Genomic DNA, 27,287 nt, shown 5'->3' on the forward strand with positions numbered 1-27,287 from the left:
TTAGCTACATGACCCTGGGCAATCAGTTTCTCTCTCTGAAGCTCAATTTCCCCATCTATTAAACGGGCATAATATTTCTACTACCCATCTTACTCAATTACTCAGTGCATTATAAACTGTAATGTACCATAAAAATGCGTACATGTAAATAATGATAATAGTTGACATTTATATAGCACCTACTATAAGCCAGGCAGAGTGCTAAGCTTTTTATAAATTTTCTCATTTTTATCTTCCCAGCAATCCTGGGAGGTAGATGCTATTATCATCACCTCCATTTTACAACTGAGCAGTGAAGTGACTTGTACAAGGTCACACAGCTACTAAGTGTCTTGGAACAGATTTGAACTTGGGTCTTCCTGACTCCAGGCCCATCTCTCTCCATTGTAGAACTATCTAGTTGCCTAGAACCTCCAGATTTGTGTGTATATGTATATCTTGTATAATACATATACACATAGTTAATACTCTGGACCCGTGTAAGTGGCTTGTGGCAGCCAAAGCAACAAATTCCATTCATAGGTATAGTTCAACAAAGAGGTTTTTTGCACATTAGAAAAACAAGTCAATGCTATAGTGAAGGCTCCCAATGCCCAAACAAGGACAATTGGTTCTCTAGGATGGGAAGCAACCCCAGGATCACAGAATACTCTCAAGAGCTGTAAGGACTCTCTTAAAGTCCATCTAGTTTAAGTTCCTCCTTTTACAGATGATGAAAACGAAGGCCCAGAGAGGCTAATTAACTTGCCCAAGGTCAGGTGCTAGTTAAAAGCAGAGGCAGGATTAGAATCTGACTCTTCCTAACTATTTACTACCCCATTATGACTCCTGACAGTGATGATACATTTTGATGTGCCCATGAACCCTTTATAAAATAGGGAAAACTTTGTAGTCGTCTGCTGAAGTTCACTTTGCATTTGGCCCCGGGTTCAGCACGTCAGTTCACCCAGCGTGGCATAACCCCCATGCCAGTGATGCCCCTTCTTCCTCGCCTCCACCTCTGACACCGTGGCTAACTTACCTCCTGGCTCTCAAGACTCCCTCCCTCTCTCCCAAATGATCTTGTATTTTCTTGTCTATTTGCACACTGTCTCCTCCAACCCAATGGAAGCTCCTTGAAAAGGGATTGTCTTTGTTTTTATATTCCCAGCATAGCCCCTTGCACCTAGGAGTACCAAATGTACGATAAATGATCACTGAATTGAATTTTCAAATCCTGTCATTTAGAACGTTAGCTGTTTTTCCATCATCAGCAGAAGTGAAAATCAAGCTACCTCTGCCATATCAAGAACGAGGCCCAATCCTCGGGGTATTTAAATAAAGACCTCAAGCAGTCCATAATCACTCTGGGAGTGCAGACATTCAATGAGTTCTTCCAACTAGGTTGGTGAAAGATACAGGAGATTTGGGCAAATGCTTGGTTAAAATCTATGACTATGCAAGAACACATGTGATAACCAGTGGAATCATGCGTCGGCTATGGGAGAGGGAAAGGCGGGGGGGGGGGAGGGGAGGGGAGGAAAAGAAAACGATCTTTGTTTCCAGTGAATAATGTATGAAAACGACCAAATAAAATAATATTAAAATTAAAAAAAAAATCTATGACTATGTCTACTGCATTTCTATGATCTACCAATCTAGTGATTGTCAAAAAATAAATGAGATTAGTCTGACATGACCCAACCCCCCCCCCCCCCCCAAAAAAAACCCTCACCTTCCGTCTTGGAATCAATACTGTGTATTGGCTCCAAGGCAGAAGAGTGGTAAGGGCCAGGCCATGGGGGTCAAGTGACTTGCCCAGGGTCACCCAGCTGGGAAGTGTCTGAGGCCAGATTTGAAGCCAGGACCTCCCGTCTCTAGGCCTGACTGAGTCAGCCAGTTGCCCCCTATGATCCATTCTTGATGAAGCCATAATGACTTTTCTTGATCACTGCTTCCCTTGTGAGGGCTCACAAGTAATCCTTTTTAGTCTTCTATAATTTACTAAATTCTATAATTTTACTCTTCTGCAAATGTTTCCCTTCTAATGCCACAACTCTTATGAGGAGGTGATTGTGGAATCCCAAGGGCAACACCTGCCAAGGGCAGACTCTGGCAGGATCCAGGCTTGTACCCCAAGGAAGATCCAAGTCTACTGGGTAGCTCCAGGAAAACACGAGAGTAAGAGCTGCCTGGGGCAGGGCCCGGCCTTGCACATCACTGGGTTCACCACGCAGACAGAGAAATCAAGCTCACTGGGCCAGAGTTGAAGATTCTTCCCTTTCATTACAAAATGGAGCATTTGGCTTTTCCTAGTGCACTTCCAATGCGGTGTATTTCCTCAAGATCACTGACAGGGGCTCAGCAATGCCACTCAGCAGTTCATTGAACTGTGAGCACATGTTGTGCCTAGGCCTGGGGACCACTTCACTGAGAGCGGTTAGACACTAGCTTACCATCTCCTCGCTTACTTTGGCTATTTCTATTCCCTGCTAACCATTTCTGTTCTACCCTTCCTGGCCTAGAGATCATTCAAAGTTCATGGAATACCACGAGTCAAAATAGTCAACACACACCCTGGGACAAATTCCCTGAACCACTGAAAAGCTGGATGCGATCTAGGACACTAATCCAAGCGTCTCATTTTATAGCAGAGGAAATGGAAGCTCAGGGGAGTCATCTACACAGGGTCACGCTGGACGCTGGTGTTCCAGCCAGCATTATTGCTAGGTCTCCTGACTTTCAAGTGCTTGTTTTTATCACCCCAGATTAAGTAGTTAGGATTTCCCCCTTGCCCTTACAAGTGATGTTTGGAAGTAAACTTAAAGGTTTGCCTATACAGTTTTTTAAAAATGTGTTAAACTCTTATCTTCTGTCTTCTGATATTGTATTGTCAATTGATAAGTATTGGTTCCAAGGCAGAAGAACGGTGAGGGCTAGGCAATGGGGGTTAAGTGACTTGCCCAGCTAGGAAATGTCTAGGATGGATATGAACTCAGACCTCCCATCTTTAGGCCTGGCTCTCTATCCAAAGAGCCACCTACCTGCCCCTGCTTATACAGATTTAAGGATCAAAAAAAGCAGGAGTTCATTTTCTCATATATGTTCATCTTGCTCCTACTCTTCACTGAAAACATGGTATTTTGTAAAAGACTTCATGTGCAGAGGGAAGTTATTAGTGTCAAGGGCCTAGATTTTCAAAACAATATGAGCAAGAGCCCTAGCCAATTTATGAGGTCCTCAAATCACAAAATCTGAGATGGAAAGGGGATTTTGATTCTTAAAGATCATCTGGTACAATAGGAATTCTTCTACACTGTATCTGACTCGTATTCCCTTTTGAAGATCACTAAGGAAACAGACTTACAGAGGCTGACTTGCCCAAAGCTACAATTAGTAATCATCAGTCAGAACTAAGAGTCAATAGGAGTTTCCTGATCTCAAATTCAGTGCTCCCTCTACTCCCTCAGGCTTGCTGCCTTCTCTAATATTCCAATCAAACATGCTGCAATAGTTTCCAATGATTCTACAGCAAAGTTGCCTGTGTAGCAGCATCAAACAGAAGTTGCCTGGATACATTTCACTCTTTGCTCTTACCATGTAAGGCCATTGTCTGGAGAAGTCTATCAGCCACTTCTTGGGGGAACATGCCTGGTTCCTGCAGGCACAGCGTTCCATCTTGTCTTTCTGAACAGAATTTCTCCAAGTGAGTGGTCAGGAAATTCAAGCAAATATCCAATAAGGAAAAGGGAGATGCTTCCTCCTGTATAGTCCATGGAAAATAAAAAAAAGAACACAAAATTGCACAAATCAGTGTTTGTATGCATGCATACCCAATCCACCTACATACTGGGCAGCTGAGGGATGATGGAATCCAATTAAAATAATCAAGACTGAACAGTGGTCCATTCATAACACAAGTGGGAGTAGTTTGAAATTTCAGTTCAAGAGAATCTTAAGTTGGAAGAGCTAGAAAGGGGTCTTAGAAATCACAGCTAGAATCCAAAGTGAGAAGGGGTGTCTCTCTCTCTCCCTTCCCCCCCCCTCCCTCCCTCCCTCCCTCCCTCCCTCCCTCCTTCCCTCCCTCCCTCTCTCTCTCTCTCTCTCTCTCTCTCTCTCTCTCTCTCTCTCTCCCTCCTCCCCCCCCCCCTTTAATTTCTGTCTTGGTAACTCTTCTGTCTATTAAGGCAGAAGAGTGGAAAGGGATAGAACATATGGGGCAAGTGACTTGCCCAAGGTCACACAGTTAATATGTCTCTGAGGCCACATTTGAATCCAGGTCCTCCTGACCTCAGGCCTAGCACTCTATTCACCTTGGCTGCTACCATCCCCATTTCAAAAACTGTTTTCAGCAAACCCTGATGCTCAATGACAGCAAAATTTCCCTCCTAAAATATCCACCATGAAATGATGGTAAGATCAAAAATTCCTTGACATGAAAATAGATTTACATGTTTCCTATTCTGCTTCACAATTTTCCTGATCCGTCTTTCCTCTATGTTTTTATTCCATGCTTTCTAACCTTCTACACTAATTATTACCCTAAATGTTTCATGGCCAAATTCAACTAAAGGATACTGACCATGTCCAATCCCCTCACAGACCTTGTGGATTATCCTGGGAGGACAAACACCTTGCCTATGGTCAAACAGCCAAACAGGGGACAAGGCTAGGGAAAACATCTCAGTCTTATGCTCTTCACACAACATCTACCAAAGCTTTCTTCAATGCTTGGCTTGGAAGCTGCCATCAATTAAAATAACAACTCTGGGCTACTGACCCAACTTCACACATGCCTTTTGGGTTGTCTCCTCATGGTTCAAAAAGGCAGGTAAAGACTGGGCCACACACTCACCCCGTTTTACTTGAGATTCTAATAGTTTCCATTTCTGTAGCACCTTCAGGTTTAACAAAGTTTTTCCTGTGAAGAGGGATAGCACCAGCATTGTCACCTGCTTTTTATTTCAGGGTAAGAAGAGCCACTAGAGACCTGCTATGATAACTCTTTCTGGAATGGAAAGAACCCTAGATTCTCATAGGTCACGCCTATGATGCCCACCAGCTCTGGTCTATCCCACCCAATCAGGAAAGGCTTGATGATGGACTACCTCAGATACCCAAGGCCGGGGCTAAGTCTGCCAATATTCCTCACTAGGTTAACCACAGAATATAGAGACATTTCACACCACACCAACTCAAGAAGTACAGCAAAAGAGCTATCTGAAGTCACTGGCCCTTGAGATATGGAAGCAAAAAGAATAAATGAGGAAACAGGCTCAGAAAAAGGTAAGGACATCTAGGAAGCAACAGATTTGTACTTGGAACCAGGTCTTGGGACCCCTCAGTCCATTTTTTTCCCCTACTAGACCCTGAGGACACCTGCTTGTCAGATGGGGCCCATAATAAGGCTGTAGAAAATAACAGCACACTACCAACCCTAGTATTGTTCACTAGTGAGTAGATTTTGATTTAAATGACCCTACATGTGAAAACAGTTTTCCTCAAATCTTTGAACCCAAGAGATCTCATCTTGACGAGCTTTAACCAACTGTCAGGGCTCTCCTTCCCTCCTCAAATGCCCATTTATATACTTCATCATGCCCATGTCCATCTCCTAATAGAATGCATAAAGAAATGCTTTGAAAACTGAAAAGCACTTACAAACATGACTTGTAATTATGATCAAATACCTTCCTAAACCCATCTGATCAGTACACTTCCATAGATATTAGTTCTTTCTTCTTTCTTCCCAACTATACTATACATTTCTTCAGGGTAGCAACTATCTTTGTATTCTCCCATAGTGCCTAGAACAGCACCTGGCAGGAGTAGGCATTCAAAAAGTATTGATTAGATCTGACTTTAAAACTTTCTAAAATTTCCTAAAATATCTGATTCTCTGTCTGATTCTCATCAGGGTATTTTCCTCTTGATATCACACTGTGGAACTTTGCATGTACTTTGCATTTACTTCTCTGTCTCTACTGGTGTTGAATTCCCTGAGTTGCAATAACACTTTGAGAGCAGACATGGCTTTGTCTTTTTATTTCTAGCACTTGGCACACAACAACCACTTCACAAATGTTTGGGGAATTGAATTTTCCCTCCATAGCATTGCCTGGCCAGTCTTAGTCCTAGAAGACACACTTATTCCTCTGGGTGAAGAAATGGGTACCTCTGGGTTTAGAATGTTTATACATATTGCCAAAAGATGTTTGGGTTCTGCTCGATCATTTGCCTTTCTTACAAATGATAGGACTAGTATATGGGAAAATGACTATTAAAAGAAAAAAATCAAACAAACAGTATCAATAAAGCTTTTAAAAGCCAAGTAAGTCACGCTGCCCCGTGTGTTCAAGAGCCTTCAATACATAAAAGAGCCTCTACAGAATAGAATCTGGTCTTTTCTATTTGGGGTATAATATCTGACCTCCATGGGAAAGGAAATTAGACTGGTTCTGCTTGGTCTCAGAGGTCAAAACAGAGATGTGGATGGGAGAAGAGCAGCTTCCTGATAATCAGAACTGGTCAAGGAGCAGGTAGGGGCATATGGATGTTGGAATTCCTTCACTCTCATATTTCAATTATTTAGGTTACACTATCCCCCAACCCCTTTTGGCCCTGGGCATTCTTTTTTCTTGTACTTTGTACACTCTGTAGTTTTTTCCTTTTCTTTTACTCTGGTTTTTTGTTTAGTCACTCATTCATTCAACAAATGCACCTCTGTATAAGGTACCCCAGGAAGAGGGTCATTCACAGAGGCAGCCAGGTAACATTTCCCATGGCTAAGGATCTCCCCAAAAGGGTACCTTAAGATATTTATAAAGAAAGGCAGAGGGGAAGATTTAAAATTTGTGAGGTTTAGGGTTAGGGTTAGGTTGAGAACTGAATGTGTTTAGTTACTGCCAGTCAAAAACAAGGCACCCATTGAAGAATAAAAGCCCAGAAGGCTTCCCTTGTCTTGTCCTTTACAAAGTTGAAAGGCTAAATGATTTCTAGGATGAATAAAGAAAAGTTTTTCTTCAATTACTACACTTCAACTAGTCTAATATTTGGGTGTTTTTCACCCTCTAGACAAAGTAATTAAATATTTTTTCTGGAGGTGTGCACCTTAAAATGCAATTTGTTTTGCACATTATCTCAGGAAAGTTGTAAACTGATCATATGAGTATTGTAGAGGCCCGAGTAGAAGTTATTCCCAACACACTGCTATCTTATGATACCCATCTATCTATCTACACACACACAGTAGGATCCCATTTTATGTGACCAATAGATCCTAAGATCCTTCATGTAAGTTGAAAAAAAAATCACACATAATAGTGTTATTTAATAATCCTTATATCAACATAGCTAAGTACTTTACTACTTTTCTTAGGCTTATCAGAGCTACCAGCATTATTATTCTTGTACTTTGGAGCCGTTATCGATAACTAAAAAGCATTCATGAAACAGAGAGAAGCCTACTCTGATGAAAACAAGACTTATAAGGGAGAAATCTGGACATAGACAATGTGGGAGCTATTTGGTGCAAAATAATGTAATGACTCAGACCAACACTTTGTATAGTGAGAATGAGCATGACTGGGTGAACTGCTGTGAGACTTTATACAGTTGGGGAAAATGGTGCAGATTTAGAGTATAATTAAAATTCTTTATTTAATTTATTTTATATATTTTTCCGCCTTTATTTTTTTCATTGCCAAGTGCATATACCTGAATTCTCATGTGCTGAGTTCACATAAAAATGTCCTATTGTACATTGAAATTATAACTATCATATTTCAAAAATATTTACTATAAAAAGGTGCTTTCCTTTTGCATCAATTCATAGAAATCTTCCTATGCTTTCCTGAATTGTTTATACATTCATTCATTCATCTTTTTTTCTTTTGGTACCATCTTAATTCCCATTATACCTTGTTTAGTCATTCCCTAGGGGATGGGCATCTGCATTCTTTTCAGTTCCTAATGACTACAAAATAGGCTGAATATTTTGGGCTTTCTTTTCTTTTTTTTTAAATCAATAACACTCCTTGAGGTATACGCTCAGCATGGAATTGTTATTTTATCTTTGTATGGCCAGCATCCAGAATGGTGTTTTGCATCTAGAATATGCTTCATAAATGCCTGCTAAATTGAAAGATAATTCAGTCTAACTGGATTAATCATACAAGCATGGGACTTAAAAACGGACAGGACCACTAGCATCATCTGATCCAACTCTCCTCATTTTACAGTGAAAGCAAATATATAAACAAGAACACAAACAAGTACAGAAAAGTTATGCTAGTAAACAAGAATAGGATTCAAACTTGGGTCTTGTGACTCCAAGTTCAAATATTCTTCTCAGTACCCTACACTGTCCACAGGCCACATTTGCCTCTACTTCACTCTTCTCATTCTTCCCACCAATCCCAATTCACTTTCAACCCCTAACAACATTCTAAAACCAGGGGTGTCCACAAGGCTCCCTGTCAGCTATATACTGACTTGGAAAATGATTGATGTTTTACTGTATTTTTATTTACTTTGTTAAATATTTCCCAATTACTGTAATAATGGCCCCAAAGTACAAGCACGTTGTTGCTGATAGTATAGTTAGTATGCCACTATATCCACTGATTTGGTAATCTGTGGATTTAGCTACCTTTGGTTAACAGCAAATGTGTCCTTATAGACAAAGTTTTGGCCGTCCACAGCATGGAATGTATTTCCTGTGGATCCAGACTTCCTATGGAACCTTGTTTTCTTTAGTCTTCTAGGCTTTTGACATCACTAACTAACATTGCCAAAGAATACCTCTAAACACATGGCCTCTGGGACTTCAAGTTCAACTTTTCCAAAACACAGCTCCCTAATTACTTCTACTGCTCTAACTTCACACTATTCAAGATTCATGATCTCAAAGTGGGATTAGGGAACCTCAGCAACATCTTTTCATGGCAATACTAGAATGTTTTAATTTAAAATATAGTAAATATTGAAATATAACTCATATAAACAAAAGCTGTTGGGGAGTCTTCAATAATTTTTGAGAGTTTAAAGGTATCTTGAGAACCAACAGTTTTAGAATCACTGTTTTCTATGGTTTCACCCTTAAGTTTGAGCACACTTAAGCATTCTTAGACTCTAGCTTCTCCTTTTTCACATCTTAATCATTTCCCAAACCTTCACAAGATTCTATCTTTTCACAGGCAGATGGCCTATGGAAGAAGAAAGCAGGATAAGATTCAGTTCCATAAGCATTCATTAGTAAGGGAGTCTACTTTTACTCAAGGTTTGATGTGTTATACTGGGACACCAAGACAAAAATGAGACCTTCTTCAAGGGACTTCAATTCTGGAGGGATAGGGAGAAGAAATAGAACAGACAGATAAGGAAGGGATATTTACAGTGACTTTGGAATACTAGGACAAGGAAGAAAAGAAGCAATTCAATTTGGCCAAACTTAGTTGTGAGAGGTGAGAAATGGAAAAGAAAAAAAGTGAGGCTAGATCCGATTATGGATGGCCTTAAGTGTCAAGCAAAGGCATCTATCTTTTAACCTAAGAAATAGGGAAACCGCTAAAAGTTTCTGAAAAAGGAAGTTATATGTACATCAGGAAGCTTATTTTTCCAGCAAGAGAAGGACTGGAGAGTATGGAAGCAAAAAGAACAGTTAGAGGTAGCTTAGACCACTGGATGTAAAGTTGGAAGTCCAGACTTTAAATCTTGGCACTGCTACACATTCTCCTTGTGATCTTGGGCAAGTGGTTCCTAAACCTCTTGCTATGTGAGGGACTAGACTAGATCATCTTATGGTCTGTCTCCTCCAGTCACAGATACATAAACCAGAACAGCTAAGTGCCTAAAATAGAAGGGTGATTGTGTAAATGAGCAAGAATTGGGGTGGGCCAATCAACAAGACTGCCTGGAAGAAGAGAGGGGATTTAAGTAAGAAAGCAGGCCCACTCCAAGATGACTTGGAGGCCCAAATCCTGCCTAACTGGCTCTGGCACCAGGAAGCTGGGAGAAAGGGAAAACTGAGATAAGCATGACAAATTCCATTTTGGATCTACTGAGTTTGAGGGGCTAGGACATCTAGCAGGAGGCATTCACAAAGTGGCTTGCTAAGGCGCAGGGGAGAGAGAGAGGCCAGACATACAGATCTGGAAGTTATTGGCATAAAGATGATCAGTGAACCCAGGGGAATAAATAAACTAAACAGAGGGGATCAAAGATTGAGCCTGGGAGATCCAAAGCTTAGCAGAAAACAAAATGATGAGAACCAGCAGAGGATAGTTCATAACCAATCAGTTGTCAAGATTTGTCAATTTTACCTCCTCAATACCTTTCCTACCTACTTTCTCTCCACACAAACACATACACACCACAAACATTCTACTTCAGGCCCTCATCATCTTATCTGAAAGTCTAAAAACAAATTTTACCCTAAGCTGGGCAGGAGGGAATCACTGAAGCTACTTGACTGAGGCCTATACTTGGTCAGATCTACACTTAAGGAAAATCATTTTGGCAACAATATGGAAGATGAATTTGAGAGGAGACTTAAGGTGGGGAGACCCATTAGGAGGTTGTTGCAAATTTTCAGATGAGGGTAAAATAGCAATTGTGAAGACAAACCAAACATTGGAGTTGCTATTTACAACAAGGCTAAGTACACATTCTTTTAGCTGGGGCCTAGAATCAGAAAGATCTGAGTCCCAATCTGATCTCAGACACTTAACTAGCTATGTGATCATGGGCAGCTCACGTATGTTTGCTACAATTTGCTTCAACTATCAAACAGGGGCAATAACAGTGACATCCCCCCCAGCATTATGGGAATCAAATAATTATTTGTAAAGCATTTAGCACAATGCCTAACCCATAGCAGGTTCTTTATAATGCTATTCCCTCCCCACATCTCCAAACTGGCTGGTTTACTGTTCTACATAAAACTCGACTTCTCCCATCTGTGCTTTTCCACAAGCTTTCACACCATAACATCTGGGATGCTCTCCCTCTCCTCACACTAAAAGTCTAAACTTAAAAGCTTTTCCCCTTCCTAATTCCCCCAGTTGTCAGTGACCCTCCAAAATATTGGGTATCTTTATTTTGTAGACCCTGTGTTTACTTACATGGGATCTCCCTGGCAGAACATACGTTTCTTTAGTAGGGGCTTTCTTGCACAGTGAAAAACAAACAAAACAAAAAACAAACTATGAATCAAACGGGAGGAAAAAACAAAGAAATTGGTGCCCCAGAAACCAAAGGACAAGGTAGCAAGAGTAAGAAAATGCTGCCGAACCAATTTTGGGATGTAGTAAAATTGAACTGGGGGGTGGTGGTGGTGGGGGGGGGGTTGAACACATTTATTTTGAATGTACACTTACGCCAAAGGGGATTGCTCCCAATTGGCTTTTTGTCAATGCACTTAGCTATCATTGGTTTTGTTCTCTTTCTCTTTTCTTTCCCTCTTATCCCCCAAATTATTATAATTTCCCTTTAGAAAGTGCAATATTGTATGTACCTCTAGTTCAATATCTTTTAGAGATGTTAGTTTTGCATACAGATTCATTGGGGAAACTAGGCATGTAAATGTGGGAGATTTCCACATGCTTGTTTTCCAATGGAATCATGGGGGGGGGGGGGGCATTGTGTAATTAGAATTTGCTTCCTAGAACTTAGCTTCCCATGTTCCCTCTCACATTATGGCTAACATAGGGAGGATAAAAGTTTTGCATAGCTTTGACCCTCTCTCTCTTCTCCTCTGTGGCTGGGAAATCGGGCTTTATGCCAGCAGGAGAATCTACACTTTGTTAGATAATTAGGTTTGAATTGCTATTTCTTTTAGTTTATTTTCTTTCTACTTCAAGTGATTATTAATAAACTTTATAAAACATAATACTTGGAGTTATTGGATATTAATTTAAATCTTACAAAACAGAATTGGGAAATAATTAATAAGTAAAAATACAATAAAACACAGATATTACAATGCGATTTTCTAAGTCAGTATGTACCTGTAAGAGATCCTTATGTACAGTTTAGTGGTCCTTTTTCCATTTGAGTTGAATACATTATGGTACAGAATGAGTCAAGAAAACCCCCCAACAACTTATGAGAAAGAACTTTATCCACATCCAGAGAAAGAACTATGGGAGTAGAAATGCAGAAGAAAAACATACGATTGATCACATGGTTCAATGGGAATATGTTTGAGGATGTTAACTTTAAATGATCACTCTATTGCAACCATTAATACCATGGAAATAGGTTTTGAACAATGATATATGTAAAACTCAGTGGTATTGCTAGTTGTCTCTGGGAGGGGAGGGAAAGAACATGAATCATGTAAAATATTGAAAAATATTCTACATTAATTAAAAAAAAAAGAAAAAGAAAACCCCATAACAGTTCTGTTCTTAGCTTTCCAGATAAAAGTTGATGGGAGGTAAGATGAGGCTGAACCTCAGGGGACCTAGGAATGGCAAATCTGCACCACTTGGAGTTTCAGGCACTGTGAAAGAGTATTTTTTATTCCCTTTGTCTATTTTAAGTTAATCAATCAAGAGCTTAAAGTATCCCTACTTAAGTCACTAACAAAGAAAGTTCATGCCCTAACAGACCACAAGCACTGACCCTCCCTGGGCAGTGCTAGGAAAATTGAAAGGCTGTGATTGATTCCTGAGATTGAGGAGAGCTGATGGATGGAGAAAACGATATATAAGCGGGAGCCTGAGAGATTCTTTTCATTTTTGTGAGCTCTTGATGCTTGGCTTTTGATTTTGGGCTCTTCATTCTTGGTGGCATTTAGCCTAGGGAGCGTGAGCTCTGGTGGGATTCTTGGTGCTCTTGGCCTCATGTGTAGGAGGTCTCGGTGCTCAGAGGTTTTTTCAGCACCTTGACTCTTTGGATTTTAGCTTCCTGATCAGAACTTTGGAATCTGGTGAGAATCGCAGTCTGGAGGCACAAGGATTAAGATTTAGGGTATTTTTAGCTAGATGCTATTTCCCACCTCCTTCCTATATTTCCCACTTTAATATCTCTACCTTGCTCTAAATAAAATATGAATAAAATAATATTTAATAAATAATAAAAATAAAATGAGTCTATTGACTCATTTTAACTTTAACTTTTATAAATGGCAACCAAAAATTCTTTTTAAAAACATTTTATCTTTGCCAAATCAAATTTTTAACTATTATATTTTGGCTACCTAATTTTAATTATTACAGTACCCAGAAGATGAGGGCTAAGGCCAAAAGTAGAGTTTACAGGGCAGTTAGCCTAAGGGCAGACTCTGAATATTATTAGAAGAGGGGAATTAGGAGATCTAGTTTACTATCAGTAAGACAAAGAAGTCACCTGAGCTCTCAGAAACTCAGTGTCCTCATCTGTAAAATGGGGATAATAAATAACACTGACACTTTCCATTTCACAAAGTTGATGTGGGAAAAGGGTTCTGTCAAGTTTAAAGTACTACACCAATGTGATTATATATCATTGTGTTACCTTATAATAAATTACCATGATCGTGTCCTAGAAAAGGGCTGGATTTGGGCATCAAAAGGGTCAAAACTCAAATTCTAGGCTTCTGTGACCACTGGTAAATCACACCTTGAGACTCAATTTTCTTATCTGTGAAAAGGGCAAAACACCACTTTATACTACTACCTCAAATCATTTTGTTAAACTGAGATTATCAGAAAAATGTGAGTTCTCATGTCTGCTAAACTTTCATTCCCCCTAAGAGAATATAAATGTGTGATGCTTGGATATAGGAAAAAAAATACCAACTTTACAAGAAAACAATGGGTGAGGCATGATCAGATAGCAATCGGCCTGAAGATGATCTAAGGGGTATTAGTAGACAAGTTCAACCTGAATCAGCAGGGTAATGTGGTAATGGATTCTTGGGCTGTATTAAGGACATAATTTCCAGGAATAAGGTAGTGACAGTCCTCCTAACCAGACCTTGTATGAATTACTGTGTTATGGGGCAGTCACATTTTCACAAAGACTGGAAATGTCCATTAGGACAGTAATCCAGCTGGTAAAGAGCTTTGAATTTGTGTCTGGTGAAGAGCAATCAAAGGAACTGTTTACATTTAAGTGATGTAACCCTGGAGAAGGGGGTGGAGGGAGAGGTAGGAGCGCTATCTTCAAGGCTCACATGTGGAAAAGCACTAGACTTGTTCTGTATGGTTGAGGGGACAGAACCTGGAAAGCGAGGAGAAGGGTGGGAAAGTAGGGATTGTAGAGTCAGATTGAGACCAGAAATCAGGAAAAACCTCCTAATGAAGGAGTGTCCTGCAAGTGTTGGGCAGGCTGTCTGCCCTCTCATTTGTGTCCTTCAAACCACTGTCTGCCAAGTATGTTCTACTGGGGATTCCTTTGGTACATGACAGTCTAGATGGCCACTGAGGTCCGTTCCAAAACTCAAAGTCCATTTTTTAAAATTGAAAGTAGCAATCATATCATTCATCTTTGCCCAGCACAGGTTCTTGTATAGGGGAAGTGTTCAATAAATAATAAATGTCTAAATGTTGTGATTTGGGGAGGGGGGGGCGAAAAGTTTTCACTCTAACTTCAAGACAAAGGCCATAGATTTGTATCTCTCAGGCCACCTGCAGTTCTTTCTTTTTTAAACCCTTATCTTCCATTTGGAATCAATACTGTATAATTAGTTCCAAGGTAGAAGAGTGGTAAGGACTAGGCAATGGGGATCAAGAGACTTGCCCAGGATCACACAGCTAGGAAGTGTCTGAGGCCAGATTTGTCCTCCCATCTCCAGGTCTGGCTCTCAATACACTGAGCCACCCAGCTGCCCCCATCTGCAGTTCTTTCAATGGCTTCACCTTTCTCTTCCTCTGGGCTTTGTTCACACTCTTTGTATTTTTTTTTTTAGAGATAACTGACTATGTATTGAGTTCTGGATCACTTTTCCAGGGAAAGAAATTGGGGGGGAAAACCTCAGGCAGAGGCAACTTACACTTCAGATAAGGAAGGGACTGACCAAATGAGCTTAATAATGTAAATATTTTAGAAAATCAAGCATTAATAAATGAGTTGGTCCTCTCAATGGGAATCTGGAAGATGAAGATCTCTAACTGGATGTTGCTGAGTCATGACAAGTTTTCCTTACTAAGGCTCTACCTAAGAGTTTTCTCTGGTAATGTAATAACGATTTCAAACTTTTTATATTTTAAAAGGAAATAGGCCTGGAGGAGACAAGGATTCCCAGAAGAGGTGGTGGCAGTAGAAGTAATGTTGTTTGGTTGCATCCAACTCTTCATGACCCCGGACAGGGTTTTCTTGGCAAGATACTGCAGTGGTCTGCCATTTCTTCCTCCAGTGGATCAGAAGTGAGGTGACTTGCCCAGAGTGATTTCTTGGAAGTGTTGGAGGCTGGATCTGAATTCAGGTATTCCTGACTCCAGGTGTAGCACTCTATCTGTTGAACCACCTAGCTGCCTCTTGGGCATATAGACATTAAATGCATGCCCAAAGTTATTCAGCTAGAAGAGTCTGAGACTGGGTTTGAACTCGGCTCCTCCTCATTCCAAGTCCAGGGCTCTTAATCACTGAGTCACAACTCACTGGTAAGTAGTGGTAGTAAAAGAAAGCAACTACTGCTCATAGTAAGTAGTAGTGACAGCAGTAATAGCTAACATTCCCATAATGCTTATAGAGTGCACACATTCTTTCAGGTGATCGTGGCAATAATCCTGAAGTGAGCGATATTATCTCCATTTTACAGATGAGAATATGAATTTAGAGCTGACCTACTCAGGGTCAGCTGGAGTAGGATCCTCAGTGCAGCCTCAGCCCTCTCAATCCATTCTGCCCAAGTCCTCTGATTTCAAACCGAGTGTCCTTTTTATTATACTCCACTGACCTTTTCTTTAAAACATCATTTTTCATCGTATTTAAAAAGCCTGACCATCTCAATCACTGGAACTGCTGAGGTTTGTAAACAAACCTTAAAAGTCCATCTAATTCAACCTCTTCATTTTATAGATAAGGGAACTGAGGACCAGAAGGGAAATGATTCGTCCAAAGTCACACAGCTTCACTTGAACTTTTTCTTGAGTCTAAATTGTCCTTTCCATTGCACTCACCCTCACCATAACTCAAAGGTTTTTAAGACTTCCCTCAGGCACACTTCCCAGGTAGCATTTAACATATTAAGCATTTGCTACATGAAGCTAATGTATATTTAGACCCATTAGCCTGGGGCAACTTGAGAGCAGGCACTGTTTCATTTTTCTCTGTATCATCCAGTGCTTGGCACAGTGGATAGCGCATAGTAGGTGTTTTTAAAATAATGCTTGCTGGCTACTTATTACTTTTTTCACATGAGTACCATGACTCAAAGGGCATTTCAGTGCTTCATGCCAAGACATTGCTATTTCTGACCCTGTGGGGAAGGCAAGTTGCCACAGGGCACTGGGACGTTACGTGATTCAAGGCAGCTGTGCAGCACTAGCCAGATCGCCACCAAGTTAGCCAGGTGTGCTCTTGCCTCCAGCACAATCCAGGGGAAAAGGATGTTTTAGAAGCAACTCGGACAACTCCGAGACTGGAACACTCAAACTATATTGCAGGAAGGCCCCCTGTGAAGAGCGGCAGAGGACAAGATGTATCCCAGCATCTGAGAGACAGTAACTTGATATGTGTGTGGGAGAACACTGGTGCTGGAGTCAGCAATTCTAGCTTCTCCTCCTTGCTAGGTATGATACTTAGTAACTCTACGTCTTAATCACTTATCACTAAATCTCAGATTCAAAAAATTCTTCATCTGTAAAAGGAAGATAATAGTCACACTAACTCGCAGGGTGGTTGTGAAGAAAATGATTTGCAAACTTTCTGATGCTATTGAAAAGAAAGCTATTATAATGGCATTAAGACTAGCCTACTACTATATTAATAGAGGCAGCCTTAGAGACAGGAATACTTGGTATCTGACAAATTTTTTGCCAATGTGATTCTGGGTAAATCCCACCCCAACAAAACCACAGATGAGGGGAGGGGTAAGGGGGGCAAAGGGGGAGGGAGGGAGGGAAGGAGGAAAGAAGGAAGGAAAAGTTGAGTCAGATGAGATAACATCCATGTCACACCATAAGGGGGTTAGATCCTATACTCCAGGGTTATTGATCTAGAGGCTGACTGACTACAGTGTTCAAGGAGATGCCACTGGACAAAGTGACTGACAAAGTCAGGAAAAAAAAAAGACTTTCTTAGGGACAAGTATCTTCCAAAACATAGCAAAGGAGGGCTTTTGCTTCCCCTGGTATAAAATGAGAGCATTGAGAAGATTTCTAAGGTCCTTTGCAGTTCTAAAGCCATTGATCCTCATGGGTATTGCACTTTTTAAAACCTGCCGAAGATCTTGTTTATAAAGCTACTTTATGATCTGTGTATATTTATAGTGCCTGAACTCTCAAAGACAGGCAGGCTCTGCAGGCATCAGATATACCACTGTCAGAAAATAAGGGGTACTTGTATTAATTTTAAAGAAAAAACTGGTTTGAGGATAACCCAACGTTTATTATTTAGAAAAAGAAGTTGCTTATGAACAATATTATGATAATCAAGCCACTTCTTCTATTGCCCTAATTTATCTCTACTTATAAAAGGAGAAGGTAGCTTAATATTTGTCAAGAGCTTGCTCTACACACAAGCTTTGAAGCCTACTAGACCTTTGAACTTTTATTCTCTATTTCAGGTCAAGTAGAAAAAAATTACCTCTCTTAATCCAACCACTATGAGGCAGTTTGGTGGAGTGAAAAGAAGGAACATGTGTTGTCTGGAAACCTGGGTTCATGGCCAAGATCTCGCTTTTTGAGAGACCATAGGCAAATCATTCTCAGGGTCCTAGTTTACTTCTCTGTAAAATGAGGGGCATGAAGTTGTGTCCTCGTGTCATCTGAACACAAAAATAAATGATGAGTTTTTGAGCTCCCCGACTAAAAAATATTCCTGGATCTCCCATGGGGCAAAAATGGACAAACCCCAATTGATCACAGAAGGTTCACACTCTTCAAAAGGGACCAATCAATAATAATAGCTGGTATTTATTTAGCCATTTAAGGTTTGAAAAAGCACTGTTCATTGATTATTTCATTGGCTCCTCACAACCCATCAATGGAAGTATTATTATACCTACTTCACACATAGGGAAACTAGTTGAGGGAGTTTAAGTGACCTGCCCAGTGCAAGAGCAAGTATCTAAAGTAGAATTTGAATTCTGCTCTTTCAGATTCCGGGTCTAGCCCTCTATCCTCTCTGCCACGTGGCTACCCTTTTCTATCAACCAACTAACAGTATAAATTAAGGAATTTGTGAATGTCTTTTATTGCTTTCAGAGTGAGGATTTTGTTAGACATCTGACCCACTAAAGAGTCTCTATACCAAGAGTTCTTAAAACTGTGTCTGTGACATGGATACCCAAAGACGCTTAAGGAGACTTTCTCAAAAACATGTTTTTAAATGCATAAAATTACTAAGATGACTAAGAAGCCAGTAATATTGACATATAATTATCAAAATATTAAAAAAAAAATTCACAGCCCCAGTTTAAGCACTTTGGATTTACAGGTAGCTACCCCAAATTACTGACAACTAAGTTAAGTGATCTTATAGAAGCTTTTCTGACATGGACTCTTTTGCAGATGAATAAGCTGAAGTCCAGGAATGGGAAATGATTTATCTGAAGTCACACAATTAGTGGGCCACATGGGGAATCTTTCAATCATACTCTTAACTTCAAGAAACATCTATACCATAAACACAGATTTGCTACATAATAATAGTTAAAATACTGGAGGCATCTGACTGCATATTATAGCCTGCTTTTATGGCTCTTTGGGGGGTGACCCCAGCCTTCACAGCCATTAGAAAATTTCAATTGTTTCATAAATGCAGTCAAGATGAAAGTAATGATAAAGCATCTTTTGATTGCTACTCGTATTATAGATGAAAGAAATGCGTGCGCTTCTATTCTGCGAGTGACTTAAATATATACTCCATCAGCCACCTAGATGATTTTATTATTTGCATGGGCATTTTGCTACCCGCCACCCATCATGACTGAGAAAGTTTGCTTGCTAGTCGTGCACTCTTCATGGAGTGACTAGCACACAAAATGCTAAACAGCCTGCCCCGATCAAATACTGAAAGGAGAAAAAGAGAGCAGGGACCCAGCAATCTGGGCAGAGTGTTCCCCAAACCATCTGGAGCAAACAACAGAGGCTCACATGGAATGTTTCCACTTTCAGCCTGCGCCTTTTGCTTATTGTGTTTTTCTTGTTCAAATGGCCAAAGCACCACCCAGAATAAGGCCTAAAGAACTAAGCTGCAACAAGCCTGAGAATCAGCTGGGGGTGGGGTATAGATGGGAATAAAAAAAGAGAGATGGAGGCAGGGGGAGGAAGAGATGCAACCAGGACTTATAGACTCTGAATCCCATCAAACATTTGCTTGAAAGTTAACAGGCAGAGGCTCAACATAGGGCAAATCCTATTATCCCAGGGTCAATTACATCACTTATAAAAAGATGACCAGTCCCACCTACCTCAAAGTGGTACCCAGAGGGCCAAAGAAGATTATGTAAAACTACAGAAATGTACATTGATATTATTCAATTTCCACAGAACAGCCCATTAAGGCTGAGGGGACATGACAGAGGAAAGACTCGGAGCGAACACTCTGATGCAAATACTAACAACATGGCAATGGGTTCAAGTCAAGAACACATATGATACCAGTGGAATCACACGTCGGCCATGGGGGGTGGGAGGGAGGAAAAGAAAATGATCTTTGTCTTTAATGAAAAATGCATGGAAATGATCAAATAAAATACTATTAAAAAAAAAAAAAGAACAGCCCATTAAGCCCAAGATAACTCCAGAATTCTCAGCCTTTTCAAAAGGGACAAATATTTGCCCTAAGTCATCTTCACCAAATTTGGGTAGCTTCACTCTACTTCCCTCTAGACCCCAAAGGGTTCAATTAGATGATCTCCAAGGTCCTTTCTGGGCAGCTAGATGGCAGGGTAGATAGAGTGCTGGGCCTGGAGTCAGTAAAAAGGTACAAAAATCAAGCTGTCATCCATCACCACTTAGCAAAGAAAAGCAAAATGAGCTGGCATTTTTTTGTTAAGCTGAGTTGTCCTCATCTAGACTGGAGTCCTTTAATATTTAAGTTTCAGCGAGAATAAACATTTATTGAGAAATAGCAGGCTCTGCCCAGGCTAAGGCATTGGGGTAAAGGTGATTTCTTGCTACTACCAGATTTCAATTATCTATGAGCTAATACAATAATGACGGGTTTGAAAAGTGCTGCATAAAATGGTAAAGGATAGTAATTATTTATTAATTCCATAGGCACATGTAAGTAATATTAATATTACCTGATATTTTTGTGCCACCCAGTTTTTTTTCTTTTCTTTTAAACCTTTACACCTTCTGCCTTAGTATCAATTCAGATACAAGACAGAAGAGGGGGCAAATGCTAAGCAACTGGGGTTAAGTGACTTGCTCATGGTCACAAGGAAAAGTCTGAGGTTAGATTCAAACCTAGGTCCTCCCAATTCCAGTCCTGTCACTCTATCCACTGTGCCACCCAGTTTCTAAAGCTCTTCTGCCTGCATTCTCTCCTTGGGTCTCATAGTAATCCTAGGCAATAGATAAACTTCTCTAAGATTTTAGAGCAGAAAGGGACCTTGGTGGTTATCTAGTCTCAACTTATTTTAGAGATGAGAAAGTTGAGACAGACAGGAGCAAAGTGACTTGCCTAAGTACAAACAGCTAATTAGCAGCAATGATTCACTCCTAAGCCTTCTGGCATTTGGCCCAGTGCTTTCAAGTACCTTTTATTTATGGGTTTTGAGGCAGCATGAGATGTAAAATCTACAAATAAAGAAACAAAACTATTCATTTTAGGCTAATAGCTTCAACTTTATCTCCCTTTAGACCATGACTAAGCCAATGGATGAAGGACCCAGTACTCTGTCTGCGTGGGAGCTTCCTCTACCAATGTGGCTTGCTTGCAACCCATTTGAACACTCAGGCTTAGAAAAGGCATTACCCAAGTTTAAAGATCTGAATGTCACAAATGGAACTTGAATTCAGATCTTGAGCTCAAGTCCCACACTCAATTTGCTCCATCAAGCTCTTGACCAAGTGCTTAATCTTCAAAAGAAAATTAATATTAGCTGACATTTCTAGAGAGCACTTTGAGGTTTACAAAGCAAAACACATTATCTGATTTTAAGAAAAACCAAATCAATAAATCAATTGCATTTCATCTTCTCTGCCCACTCCATGATAAAGAGTGCTCAATGGCCAAACTCTCCTAAATAGGAAGATTTTTAGTTCTGACTTTTCCACCCAATCTAGAGACCATAACGGGCCCCCTGAAAAATAAAGAGCTGATGATGTCTACATCTCCTGGTCAGCATGAAATGAATGACAACAGGCCTTTCAGCTGCTACAAGAATTTCCTAAAAGACTCCAAATATACAGCCCTCAACCCATCATTGAAAGTAGTTTAGAAGCTATGGAGGTCAAAGGATACAAATGTGTGTGTGTGTGTGTGTGTGTGTGTGTGTGTGTGTGTGTGTGTGTATGTATGTATGTGGGGGTTCTTTTCAATTACATTATTTCAATTCCCAGATGACTAGAAGCAAATAGGTTAGAGTTTGGGTGAGATTCTCAAAGGCTCTCACAAATTAGGTAGCAATTAATCAAAAACTGTTCCTGCTGGGACTGGCAGTGATAGCTAAGCCACCTCCAGGTCATAAGGATCTGCTATTTGGCAATCTGACAACTTCCAATTTCTGGCTAATAGGAATGTAGGTTTCATGGACACCCAAATAATCCATTTTAAGGTAATGAATGGAGCTGATGAGAAGCTAAAGCTAAGAACATTGGCTCTCTAGGTTGAAAGAGAATTTAGGAGTCTTGTAGTGTGCTCTCGATTTTTTTTTTTCAGCTGAGGGACAGTCTGCAGAAATTAGGGGACTTGACCAGAGTCCCACATACAGGCAGGGCCAGGCTCAGGAGCAGAAGTTCTGTCTCCTGACTAGTTGAGTTCAGTGTTCCTTACACTAGACTGCAGAACTGGTCACTGTTCCCTTGAGTTTAGCCCCTAAATATTTCATTCTGTTTGTTAACGTAAATCCTAGGTACAAAAGCTTTACTCTTTTTCAACAGAACATCAAAGAACATCTTTAGGAAAAAATTCAATTACTTAGTGGCGTTAATTTTCTTATAGTTCTATTCTTTGATAAGTTGACATTTCAATTCTAATTTCCATTCTAACAAAGAGTGTCTTCTTAGCTTTATTTTGTGTGTGTGTATTTGTTTATTTATACCTGCCCTCAAACCCTGAGACTTTTTACAGAAATGTCAATTCCTTGAGGAAAAAAACTTTATTTTCCTCTTCACAGGCCTGGCACATAAATACCTGCTGACCAACTGATTGATTACAAAGATCATTCAACTCAGAGGGCTTATAAAAGAAACGAATCTCATTAACCATAGTCAAAAAACAGTTAACTATGTATGACATTCTCTAGCCTCCTAAAGCCAGAGCACTGAACTGGAAGGGGCTTTAGGAAGCCTCAAGTCCAACCTTCCCACCCCATTTTATAGTGAAGGAGCCTGACCTCAGAGAGGTATGAGCCCAAGTCGGAAGTTAGTGGCAAAGCCTGGGTAGTCTGGCTCTTTCTACCCGGTTACATTGGGGACAAGATTGGAATTCCACAAGAACATGATTAACAAGTCGTTTTGCCTAAGATTTCTATGTCCAAATGGCGCAAGGATTTTGGCTTGCTCTGGACTAAAATTCAGGGGTTCCAAACAGCCTAGGGGTGGCAGTCCAGCTATGCAAAGAACCATTTAGAGTGGTTCCCTGACTAACATGACAATGCATTCTGAAATAGGGCCAGGCACATAACAAATGTCAAGTAACCTCAAAACTACATGCAAAATATGCATGGGAGTATGCAAAATAATTAATCCATGAGCAAGTTTCTAGGATAAATAGGCTTTGGAGAGCTTCACAAATATACCTACAACAGACTTTCCTTCCTCAACATTCCCACCCTGGACTCTAGCATGAACATCTTGATTCTCTTTTATCGAACTTATTCCCTATTATTTTGTACTAGGATTTCTAGTGTACTTGTCCTGTCTCTGCACTGCCTCTCCGGAACCAGAGGTCCCAAAACAGGTCTTTCCATATTTTATGCTGGCTTAGCCCTCCAGAGAGCTCCCATATTCATCAGTTGACAGTTGTCCAGCCCAATGTTCTGCCCACTAGAGATGTCCAAGTGATGGCTGACCTAAATAAGCCAAAGCTGTGTCCTAAAAGCAAACAATTAATTCTGGATTAATGGTAAAGCTGACCTTTTCCTGTAAACAGACTTTTTTAAGGTCCCAAAGCAGACTATCTCCACTTAAAAGGAAATCATTTTCTTGTCCTGAGAATAGCTTCTCTAGGCAATTGAAGGCAGTCTAAAAAACTCATGTGAGAAGGGCCTGAAGGGTGGAACTTGAATCCAGGTTTCTGTGGTTCAAGTTCAACTCCATGTTCCAAACCTCCTTCATGGGCTATGCCATTCCCTTGCTTTGCACCAGGCAAAGGTGTTCTCTACTCATGTCACTGAGCACCCTATCAGGTAAACGAAAAAGGTATTTTCTGTTGCAGACAAGGTGCAACTACTCTAAAGCTTGGGGTCCCCTTTGGAGGTTCTACCAAGCTGGCATGCAGCCACACCACTTATTATCCATGTGACCACTACCTAGGTGACCCCCCTTAGTTTCCTCATTTGTAAACTGGCACCAGGGAGTTGGTCTAAGATGGCCTCTGAGATCCTATGAAATTGAGATGGGGGCGGGGGTTGGAACAGAGAGCTGAGAGCCCAAAAGGAAAAAAAAGGAAATGGATAAAGGGGGGAGAGAGGGAGTGAAAGTGGCTTGATGGTCCGCAGCCAGGACATCTCTGGGCCCCCTTCTTGCCTCTGCGACAGGATGTCTCCTCCTGGCATGCAGCCCCTCCTCACCTTCCCGTCCTAGAGTCCCCCCTTTTCTCCACAGGCTCTTCCAGAGTCGCCCCCAGCTCAGATCTACCTCCCAAAAGAAGATACCACTTCTAGGTCCACAGCCCCAGAACTGGAAGGAGCCGCCCCCCAGCCAATTAGAGACGAGGGGAGCGAGGCCCGGGCGGGTGCTAGCTTTGTCCAAGGTCACCGAGCTGGGAAGCGAAGGGGCAGAGTCGGGATTGGAACCCAGGCCCCTTCCTTGCCTCCTGCAGAATCTCCCAGGACACCTGAAGCTCCTCTTTTTGTCCTTGCGCCGGACTGCCTGGCTCCTGCCCAGCCCCTGGAAGATGCAGAGATCGGCCGGACAGCCCAGAGGGCTGGGAGCCGGGGCATGCAGAAGGAAGGGAGGAGAAGGAGCGAGAAAGATCAAGGGGAGAGGGGGCCCCGGCAGGGGAGGGCGCAAAGAGGAGTGGGGGGAGGGGAAGAATGGAGGGAAGGGTGGGACACCCGCGGGGAGGGGCCGCGGGGTCCTGCGGGAGCAGGGGGGGCAGGGCAAGGGTCGGCCCCGCGGGGGCCTCGGGGTCGGTTGGCCCAGCCGGGTCCCCCCGCCGGGCCCCCGCCGCTCCGCCCCAGCCGCCCCCCCCGCTTCGGTCGTGGCTCCTCACCATGGCTGCGCCGGGCTCGCTTGGGTCCTGTCCTCGGCCCTACGTCCCACGCTGGTGGCGGTCCCTCAGGAGGCTCCCGGAGGCGGCGGCTGCTCCGCGAGGAGGCGGCCCCGGACCCGGCCCAGCCTCCTCTGCTTCAGCTTTGGCGGAACCTGGAAGTGAACCCACAGCCGCAGCCGCCGCAGCTGCCGCTGGCGCCGCCACTGCGCAGACTCTGTCGGATTCTCCGCCCTCAACACTGCCCTTAAAGGTGCCGCACCCCCAGCCTGCGCTGTCAATCAACCGGCCACCCAGGCTTGGACACCGCCCTAGCAGAACTTGAGTCAGGGCAAAGGAAACAGGTCTGTCCTCTGGTAGCTTACTGTCAACAGGGGCAGGACCCCAGCCTCCATCCACAGTAGTCACACACGCCCCGTAGCCCCTCCACCACAACTCCCACTACCCTTCCTGCTGCAGCACCCCAAGTTCGCAGGAACCCCAAATCTCTCCACACGCCCTCCCAAACCCAGCCATCTTCCTGTCTTCCAACTGTTTCACCCCATCTCTGTGTTTTATCTGGTAGCTGACTCCCTCCTTTTCCCTCTCTCTTTGACCTATCTGATCCGTTAACCCTACTCCTGAGCCCCCTCCCATATCTGCTATGGCCCACTGTTATGCCTATTTAATAATGTCAATCTTGTCTTCCGGGTCACTAAGGGCTGAATCAATCAGAAACCTCTTTCAGACTTAGAGAGTCCTAGTCATTCCCTGCTTGATTTCTTTAAGGGGATCCTGCCCCCCGAGACCATTTCGAGGAAGATTGGCCAAAGAAATAAAAGTTAGTTTTTTTCTCTCCTTAGAGTCCCCAGAATGCTTTGATTCTGTCATGCAAATAAATCTGCTCAAGCCAAAGAAGCTAAGCCCAGAGGCCAAGTTCCTAATCTTCCTCCTGCCTAGCCACATTCCAGGCTTTAACTTGGACCAATTGTAAGAGGAACAGAACACGAGTATCTAAAGAGGAGACTTGGAATTTTCCAGTTAGAATGAACATTAGCACCCAGTTGAACTCATAATCAAAAGGAATCCTCCAAAGTAGGTACTTCATACATACCGGCTAACTTTACTGTGCCATTACTGAGCTCTTTTTCCCATGGAGAGACCCCGAGGTGACCAAATAATGCCCAGAACTGGGACTGGCATAGTTCTTTAATGGAAGATGAGCTGGAGAAGGAAATGGCAAAGCACTCTTTCTTTACCAAGAAAACCCTAAATGTCATCATGAAAGTTCAGACCTGACTGAAAGGACTCAAAAATCAAACTGCCCCGGTTATGCCATAACTGGTGTATTATTCAATTCTGGGATTCCATCCAGTAGGAGGAAAGGGAGAGATTCAGTCAGGCTCCTTCTCTTTGATGTTCAACTCTCCTTCCTGGTCCTCTAATATCCAATAATAATAGTGGCCCCCAAATGGAAAATAGTAGCTCCCACTGTACTTACCAATTTGTTCTTTAATATAACCTTTGGCCTTAAAGATATGGGTAATAACTATTACAACTCTCCAAGGTTCAAGTCAATGAATCAGAAAAACCAACTAATAGAATTTTAGAGTTTGGAGGGACTTCAGTGACCATCAAGTCCAAAGGAAGTGTCATTGTGACATGCCCAGCAGATGATAATAATAATAGCTAACATTTATATAGTACCTACTATATGCTACATGCTACTATTGTGGTAAGCACTTTTCAATTATTATCTCAAGTGATCTTCACAAAATCCCTGGGAGGTAGGTACTATTATCCCCATTTTACAGATTTGGAAACTAAGGCAAACAGATTAAGTGAGTTGCTCAAAAATCACACAGCTAGTGAGTGTCGGAGGTTTGATTTGAACTCAGGCTTTGCTGACTTTAGACCCAGTGCTACTCCACTCACTGTGACATGATCATTCCTGTTTCTGTTTGAAGTCCTCTAGGAACAAAGAAACTACCACTTATTTTAAACTCTTACTTTCCGTGAAACATTGTGGAACTATCCTATGTAATGGACTTTACTACCAGTATCAATACAGTAATCCAGGACACTCCTGAAGGCCTTATGAGAAAAAACATCCACATTGAAAGAAAGAACTGTGGGAGTAGAAACGAAAAAGAAAACCATATGATTTATCACTTATCATTTGTATATATGGGCAAATGATATGTGGTTTGGGCTTTAAAAGATTGATTACTCTATAATAAAAAATGAATAATGTGGAAATAGGTATCAAGTGATAACTTGTACAACCCACTGGAATTGCTTGTTGGCTCCAGGTGGGGGGAGGGAAGAGGGGAGAGAAAGAAAATGAATCATGGAAACATGGAAAAATATTTTTAAAAAATAAAGCTATTGTTCAGCTTTAAAAAAAAAACAAACCCAAACCTCTTACTTTCTGTCTTCCTTGTTTGTTTGTTTTTTTCCCCATTTGAATAAGTTTATTTAGTCAATTTAGAACATTATTCCTTGGTTACAATAATCACATTATTTCCCACCCTCCCCTCCACCCACTCTTCTATTACTTGTGTCCTTGATCAGAACCAATCTCCATGTTGTTTATACTAGATTGCTCATTTAGAATCTACATCCCCAAC

General features: G+C 41.6%; 1 protein-coding gene and 1 long non-coding RNA gene across 3 annotated transcripts in view; one reads left to right on the forward strand and one right to left on the reverse strand.

Annotated features, from left to right (window-relative positions):
• The window catches only part of LOC100018195 (protein zyg-11 homolog B), a 58,319-nt gene extending 33,194 nt beyond the window's left edge, over positions 1-25,125 (reverse strand). The window contains exons 1-2 of one of the 2 annotated variants that reach the window (XM_007480165.3): positions 24,682-25,125; positions 3,577-3,742 (exon numbers count right to left, since the gene is read on the reverse strand). In XM_007480165.3, the coding sequence (XP_007480227.1) occupies positions 3,577-3,742; positions 24,682-24,684 (169 nt within the window). In that variant the 5' untranslated portion in view covers positions 24,685-25,125. The remainder of the gene's footprint in view (positions 1-3,576; positions 3,743-24,681) is intronic. The other variant, XM_016429768.2, reaches the window with a different exon arrangement.
• On the forward strand, positions 24,885-26,192 carry LOC130457051 (uncharacterized). Its single transcript, XR_008916036.1, has 2 exons — positions 24,885-25,022; positions 25,521-26,192. It is a non-coding gene; the product is annotated as an uncharacterized LOC130457051 (long non-coding RNA).
• Positions 26,193-27,287: the final 1,095 nt, after the last annotated feature.

The sequence above is a fragment of the Monodelphis domestica genome, chromosome 2, assembly GCF_027887165.1.
Source record: "Monodelphis domestica isolate mMonDom1 chromosome 2, mMonDom1.pri, whole genome shotgun sequence".
Classification (NCBI taxonomy): Eukaryota; Metazoa; Chordata; class Mammalia; order Didelphimorphia; family Didelphidae; genus Monodelphis; species Monodelphis domestica.